At 38.2% G+C, this 7,985-nt stretch overlaps 1 protein-coding gene across 1 annotated transcript in view; it reads left to right on the top strand.

Annotated features, from left to right (window-relative positions):
• Positions 1 to 3,412: 3,412 nt before the first annotated feature.
• The window catches only part of LOC103276752 (guanylate-binding protein 6-like), a 20,546-nt gene continuing 15,973 nt past the window's right edge, over positions 3,413 to 7,985 (top strand). The window contains exons 1-2 of the mRNA XM_008074190.2: positions 3,413 to 3,620; positions 4,402 to 4,529. Coding sequence (XP_008072381.1) covers positions 3,431 to 3,620; positions 4,402 to 4,529 — 318 coding nt within the window. The 5' untranslated portion in view covers positions 3,413 to 3,430. The remainder of the gene's footprint in view (positions 3,621 to 4,401; positions 4,530 to 7,985) is intronic.

The raw sequence follows: 7,985 nt of genomic DNA, 5'->3' as shown, positions 1-7,985 counted from the left end.
CTATTTCCATGTGTAGAGCCAGTTTTTGGGAGAGGGTGTCACCAGACTGGTAGGATCATCTTTCTGGTGTGTGTTCCAGGTCTAGGTGGGGACTCGGGTCCATCAGAGTGTTTAGTCTGAAAAACATCTCAAACAACATTCTTAGGTTTTATAATAGATGTTACCTATAAAGCCCTGGACCGAAACCATTGCAGAAGTAGTTTAAGAGTTTGATACACAGGAGATAGGGTTGAGGGAGATTAGACCTGCTTTTGCCTGTAATCCATCAAACTTTGGAATGTTATTAAGGAGATCTGTGCAGTCTCGGGCTATTTGTTTAAGGGCAAATATGTTTGCCATACTTGGGGATCTCAAACTCCTGGCCTCAAGCAATCCTTCCACCTCAGCCTCCCAAATTGTTGGGATTGCAGTTGTGAGCCACTGTACCCGGTCCAATAGTTTACTTTAAAAATTAAACTTTTAATGCGAAGATAATTCCAGTGAAGTCCTAAATGCCTTTCACTTATATTGATCGAGTGACATTGGCTTTCTCTTTCTCTCTCTCTATCTATCTATCTATCTTCTATCTATCTATCTATCTATCTATAGTATATATAAAGATTTCTTATTTTTTAATTCTTATTTTCATTTCTGAGAGTAGGTTTCAAAGAACCTGACGGTTTTAAGCTAAGTACTTCAGCCTGTATGTGAATTCTTAGATATCCGGTCATTCTCCTGCCCTCCCATTTGGGAAGGGAGCCTGCATTTTTTAGATGGACCTCATACCACAGGTTTATTCCCCACTCCCTCCTACTCCCTCCTATTCACTATCCTAACCTGTTAGTAAAAGACAAGCACATAGGTCACCCTGATGTGTTGGAGAAGATGTTTTTGTATATGATGGTCATTAAAAAACTACTGCAGATAATTAATCAAAGAACTTATGGGATAATCAATGTCTTTGAAGAATTTATTTTTGCCAGTATATGTTTGCAGCACACAGAACAGATAAATAGTTTATTTGATTATCTCGACTTTTATCTTTACTTTTTTTGGTGGTAAAATATGCATAACATGATGTATCATTTTAACTATTTTTAAGAGCATAATTCAATGACACTAGTATATTCACATTTTTGTGCAACTATCACCAGAACTAGTCCATGATTCCAAACTGATCTCGGCATATTTAAACAATAATTTCCTATTCCCTTCACTTTTAGTCCATGGTAACCACTCTTCTATTTTCTGTCTCCATGTATTTAACTATTCTTAGTATCTCATAGAGTTGAATCATATAATATTTGTTTTTTACTGTCTGTCCTATTGATCCATGTTGTAACATGTATCATAATTATCTTAATTTTTATGTCTGGATAATATTTTATTGTATATATGTTCCACATTTTGTTAGTCCACTTATCTGGTTTTTTTTGTTTTTGTTTTTGTTTTTTGAGTTGGAGTCTCACTCTGTCACCCAGACTGGAGTGCAGTGGCCGCTCTTGGCCACCGCAGCCTCGACCTGCTGGGCTCCAGCAATCCTTCCGCTTCAGCCTTCCAAGTAGCTGGAACTACTACCATGCCTGGCTAATTTTTTGATTTATTGTCGAGATGAGGTCTCGCCAAGTTGTCCAGTCGGGTCTCGAACCCGCGGGTTCAGGCAATCCACTAACCTCAGCCTCCCAAAGTGCTGGGATTACAGGCTGAGCCACTGAGCCCGGCTCACTTATATGTTGATGGACATTAGCATTGTTTCAATATTTTGGCTGTTGTGAATAATGCTGCCATGAGCATTGGTGCATATCTGCTTGCATTTCTGCCCTCAATTTTTTTTTGTGTGTGTGTAGACCCAGATATAGAATTGACTGATCAAATGCTAATTGTATGTTCGATTTTTGAGGAATCATCATATTGTTTCCCATTTTATAGTCCTATTAGCAATGCAGAAATGTTCTAATTTCTCCATATACCAGCCAATTCTTTCTTTCTTTCTTTCTTTCTTTCTTTCTTTCTTTCTTTCTTTCTTTCTTTCTTTCTTTCTTTCTTTCTTTCTTTCTTTCTTTCTTTTCTTCCTTCCTTCTTTAACAGACACCCTACTGAATGAATGTGAAGTGGTACCTCATTGTGATTCTGATTTGCATTTCCCTAGTGATTAATGATATTGGGCATGTTTTATGTGCATTTTGGCCGTTTCCATATCTTTTCAGAGAAATATCTATTCCAGTCCTTTGCACATTTTTGAGTTGTGTTTTGGTTGTTGTTAAGTTATAGCAGTTCTTTATGTATTCTAGCAGACACATGATTCTCAAGTGTTTTCTTCTATTTTGTGTGTTGCCTTTTTATACCTTTGATTCACAGGAGTTTTTCTTCGGGATGAAGTATGGCTTATCTATTTTTTTTATTTGCTTCCTGTGCTTTTGGTATCATACACAAGAAATCATTAATACACGAATTTCAAGTTTGGAAGAACCTGGATAGGGAAAGGGCCAGCAAAATGACATGGACTTTTCTACCATTTTTTATATGGCTCTTTTTTCTTTTCTTTTTTAAAAATTTTTATTTTTTTGGAGTTGGAGTCTCACTCTGTCGCCCAGACTGGAGTGCAGCGGCCACTCCCGGCCACTGCAGCCTCAACCCGCTGGGCTCCGGCGATCCTTCTGCCTCAACCTTCCGAGTAGCCGGAATTACAGGCACGCACTACCATACCCGGCTGATTTTTTGATTTATTGTAGAGATGAGGTCTCGCCAAGTTGCCCAGGCGGGTCTCGAACCCGCAGGCTCAGGCAGTTCACTCACCTTGGCCTCCCGAAGCGAGGGATTACAGGCTGAGCCACAGAGCCCGGCGGCTCTTTTTTCTTGATTGATCCTTTGCTTGGTTGCTGTAGATCTTTGACTGCTTTCCAGAGCTTCGGTAAGATTATTTTTATCCATATTCTCGTTGCTTTTTGATGTCTTCATGGAAGGAGCAAGGACTTAAAACTCCCTAATCTGCTATTTTGCTTAATTCTCCAAGTTTTTAATCCTGACTCTATGACATTCACTGAGCCTTGAATACTCATTTATCTAATTTGCCAACTGACAATCATCTCTGACTTGCAGGTTCTTGTATTTTATATTATTAAATATCTTATATTTAAGGTATGTATCATAAGGATTGGCATGGTGAAAGCTCCTATAATAGCAGCAATCACTTGGATCTTATTTTATTGCCATCCAAGCACAACTTTGGAGAAGATAATACTCCATGTTTCATCACTAACACCATTACAGATTGAGAGAACAATGGAGGAAGCCTTCTGCAGTCTGCTAATGCTAAGTTACATGTCATCTGATAGAAGTAGTTGCACTCTTTATTGATCCTAAATTGATGGGTGTTTGCATAACTCTGAGGCAGAGGATAACTTTCTAATCTTATTTCTACCAGGGGGCTCTTCTACTTGGGCATTTTGCCATGGCATCTGGACCTAAAATGTTGGCTCCCATTTGTCTCGTGGAAAATAACAATAATCACCTGTCAGTGAACCAGCAAGCTATAGAGATTCTTGAAAAGATTGCTCAACCAGTGGTGGTGGTGGGCATTGTAGGACTATACCGTACAGGGAAATCCTATCTGATGAACCGTCTGGCAGGACAAAACCATGGTGAGTGGATTCCTCTGGCACAAGCCAAGTATTTGATTTTAGCTATGTCTCAGAATCGGAGAATCCAACTCCTCTCAATAAGCCAACTTTCTCATTCTAATTTTAACCATCAAAACATCATTAACTTACTGTAATCTATTTCCATATTCTTTCCTTTACTTCCATTAAGGAAAATCTCTCCTACTAGTGCTCAGAATCCTACCTTGTCTTACAAACTGAAACTCAGGCTCCTGTAATTGTGTCTTTTTTCTTTCATATTATATTTTGCTTTCTTTATGTGATATTCCCTTCAACATCTAAAGATGTTTGAATACATTTCGCCTTGAAAATGCTTCCTGAATTTCACATACCATATGGCTACCAACTCCTATTTTGTTTTTGTGTTTGGCTTTGTTTTAAATTGTTTTTCAATGCACAAAATGTTATCTCAATTTTATTTTTGTCGTTTTCCCTCTGTGTCTCAATCTACTGCTCTCTGACTTTGAACCCCTTTGAACTTTCAAGATTCCTTGTCACGGTTATCAGTGACCTCCATTATGTCTGATTCATGGATTCCTTCTTGTCTCCATCTTGAGCCCTTGCTTGGCATCACTCTCATATTTAATGTCCCTTGTTTTTTGAAATAGGTGACTCGCAAAGTAAGCCATTATTAACAAAACAGAGAGAGCACTATCTTGTATGCTAGTGGAGGAGTTACCATCCCAGAAGTCTGATCTTGTAGCTCAGGACTGTAGTGATCTCCTGTCAGTGTGTGCATTGCTTCTTTTTTTTTCCATTGCAGGCTTTTCTCTGGGCTCCACGGTGCAGTCTCAAACCAAAGGCATCTGGATGTGGTGTGTTCCCCATCCCTCCAAACCGAATGTCACTCTAGTCCTCCTGGACACCGAGGGTCTGGGCGATGTGGAAAAGGTAAGGCAGAGATTCTCAGAAAGATTCTTTTTTTATTTTGTACTTTCCCCTTATCTTGTTCCCTTGTAAATTAACTACTGGAATCTATTTGTGAAGCCTAGGAAACCAACTATAATGAATGATCCAAACTGTGTGTATTTTTCTCACCCTTAGACAAGAACAGATATCATGGCATTCTAGGTAAAATACTCTCTTATTTCTTGGCAACGGGGTGAACAATTTGGTTCAACTTAATGAAAACTCCTTGGGCATCTATGTTCAGGGCTCTAGACTGAGTAGATATAAGAACAGATGCTAGTGAATAAATAAAGATTCTGTCCTCTAAGAGCCTTTAGTCTCTCTGAGGAGACCACATATATGCTCTGAGATAAATATAGCATACCTGGGAAAAATCAGGTTTTTCAGAGGGAAAAGAAAGGCTCCAATGCAATTCATGATCTCTGTCAATTTTATGGGAAATACTGTTGCTTGGATGACCCTTTGGGGTTATTTTGTGATGAGACAAGGGCACTAGGCCTTCCTCCCTGGTGCTGATTAGAGATCTGCCCTAAAAGCCCTTTTTTATTAAGAGGGCTGACACTCTAGCACTGTCGTCCATCAGCACTTCTAGTACCTGGGGGAATGAGTTCTTCAATCTTGAAAGGTGATCCTGTGTTAGGTCTTTGTGGCTTATACTTGCAGTCCCAGACTTTTAGGAGGCCAGGACAGGAGAATCGCTTGAGCCCAGGAGTACAAGACCTGCTTAGGCAAGGCCTCGACTCTACAAAAAATAGAAAAAAAAATTAACGAGGCATAGTGACACACACCTGTAGTTCAAGCTACTTTCAAGGTTGAGGCAGAAAGTTCATCTGGGCCCAGGATATTGAGGCTGTGGTGAGCTGTGATGAGCTATGATTTTGCCACTGCACTTCGGCCAGGGAGAGTGAGACCCCTATTGAAAATCAAAAACAAATAAATGAAATGAAAATGTTATGTAGACAGCATATCCCAGTTCTCACCATGTGCAGTTATGTATAAAGGTGCCTCGATCGGAAACAGGAGAGGTGTGAACGCATTCTCAGGGGATGAGGAAAGGCTTCTGATCCACCTTCTGGATAAACACATGAAGTATGCATTTGGGAGTTGGAGTTAAGAGAATAAAGTTTCAATTTCTTGTTGGGAATTTCATCACCTACCCACAGATCATTCTGGAAGGCTTTGAGGTACTTCTTACTGGGCCGGTTCTTTAAAAGTATGTGTTTGCCTTAAAAAATACATTTTAATGAATAATTGGCATTTAGCTTCCTGAGAATGGATAAAATTAACAATTTTTTGTCTTATTTTGAGATTTATTTGGAAATAATATATAAATCTGTGATTTTCATTTCTGCCCAGGCAGAAGTTAAAAATTCTGTGTTTATTCTTCAGCTATAGTGAGGTATAATTACCAAATAAAGATTGTATATAATTTGATATTTTAATACATGCATACTGGGCAAAATGATCACCAAGACAATAATATACCTATCGAGACAAATAATCAAGACACATAATATATCTATCACCTCAGTATTTAGTATACTTTTATTTTCTCTCTGTGATGAGAATGCTTAAGATCAATCCTCTTGGTAAAATTCAAGTTAACAGTATATATAGTATTTTCCTATAGTCATCATATATATAGTATTTTCCTATAGTACAGATATCTGATTGAAATAGTGGCTTCATTTCATTTGGAATCATACATAAAAGTGAGATTGCTGGTTCATATGGTAGTTGTTTTTTTTTAAATATTTTGAGGAGACCTCATACCGTTTTCCATCGTAGCTGTACCAATTTACACTCCAAACAATAGCATACAAAGTTTCCCTTCGTTAAATATTATTGCCAACAATTGTTATTTTTATCTTTTTGGTAATAGCCATCTTAATAGATGTTAGGTGATATTTTCTGTTTTTTAAATTTGTATTTCCTTGATGATTAGCACCATTTTCTATACCTGTTGGCCATTTGTATTTCTGCTTTTGAGAAATGTGTATTCAAATCCTTCACTCATTTTTAATCGGATTAGTTGTTATTTTGTTATTGAGATGTATGATTTCCTTATATATTTTGAATAGTAACCCCTTATCAAATCTATGACTTTGCAAATATTTTCACTGTGTTGATTGTTTCTTTTTTTGTGCAGAAGTTTTTGAGTTTGATGCAGTCCCTCTTTTCTAATACTGCTGGTGCTTTTTTTCATTTCCAAAACAGTGATTGCCAAATCAAGAAGCTTTGCTCCTGTGTTTTCTTCTGGTAGTGTAATGGTTTCATGTCTTCCCCCTCCTCCTGTCTAACTAAAAATTTGTATTCTTTGACCACATCTCTCAACCTTCCCCTACCTTCCATATCCTGTCCCCCTACCCAGCCCCAGGTAACCATCATTTTACTTTCTACTACTATGAGTTCAACTTTTTAGCATTCCACGTATAAGCAAGATTTGAAGTATTTGTCTTTCTTTGCTTGGTTTATTTAATTTACTGTAGTGTCTTTCCGGTTCATCCAAGTTCAGGATTTCTTGTTTATTTGTTTATTGTGTTGGGGTCTTGCTCTATTCCCCAGGCTGGAACGGAGTGGCAAGATCACAGCTCACTGCAGGTTTAACCTCCTTGGCCTAAGTGATTCTCCTGCCTAGCCCCTGAAGTTTGGACTAAAAGTATATGCCACCACAACTGGCTAATTGTTTTGATTTTTTAAAATGTTTTTAGAAACGAGGTCTTGCTATTTGCCTAGGCTGTTGATGAACTCTTGGGCGCAAATTATCTTTCTACCTGGGTCTACCAAAATGCTGGGATTACAGACATGAGGTACCACACCCGTCAATTTTCTTCATTTCTTAAGGTTGAATAGTATGGGATTCTGCATATACACCACTTCAAAAACAATCTATTCATCAGTTGATGGAAATTTTTTTTAACTTTTAATTTTAAATATGTGACGTACAATTTAGGGTTAGGTATACATATGTTCATTAGGTAGGTACGCTTGTTGATGAGGTGTGCCCTCCCGCCCCCGCCTGGTAGTTTCCTACTACTACCAATCCTGCCCCCACCCCCCTCTGGCATTTCCCACTACTGCCAAACCCTTTTTTATAGTATTACGATAGTTCAAGGTCCACTTACGAGCGAGAACATCTGATACTCGAATACTTGTTTTTGCGATAGATCACTCAGTTTATAGCCTCTAAGTCCATCCAAGGTGCTGCAAAGTTCATGGAAAATTAAGTTGACTCTATGCCTTGGCCATGGTGAATAATACTACAATAAACATTGGAGTGTAGATATCTCTTTGACATACTCATTCTATTTGCTTTGAATGTATACACAGTAGTGGCATTTCTGAATCCTGTTTCTGGTTTTCACTTAAGTCTTTAACTAATTCTGAATAGGTTTTTGTGTATGGTGTATAATAAGGTTCAAATTTTGCTCTTGTGCA

This window comes from Carlito syrichta, unplaced genomic scaffold (assembly GCF_000164805.1).
Source record: "Carlito syrichta isolate Samal-C Ts95f unplaced genomic scaffold, Tarsius_syrichta-2.0.1 Scaffold316362, whole genome shotgun sequence".
In the NCBI taxonomy this organism is placed as follows: Eukaryota; Metazoa; Chordata; class Mammalia; order Primates; family Tarsiidae; genus Carlito; species Carlito syrichta.
The sequence above is the reverse complement of the archived record's forward strand: the minus strand, read 5'-3'. Positions and strand labels throughout refer to the sequence as shown.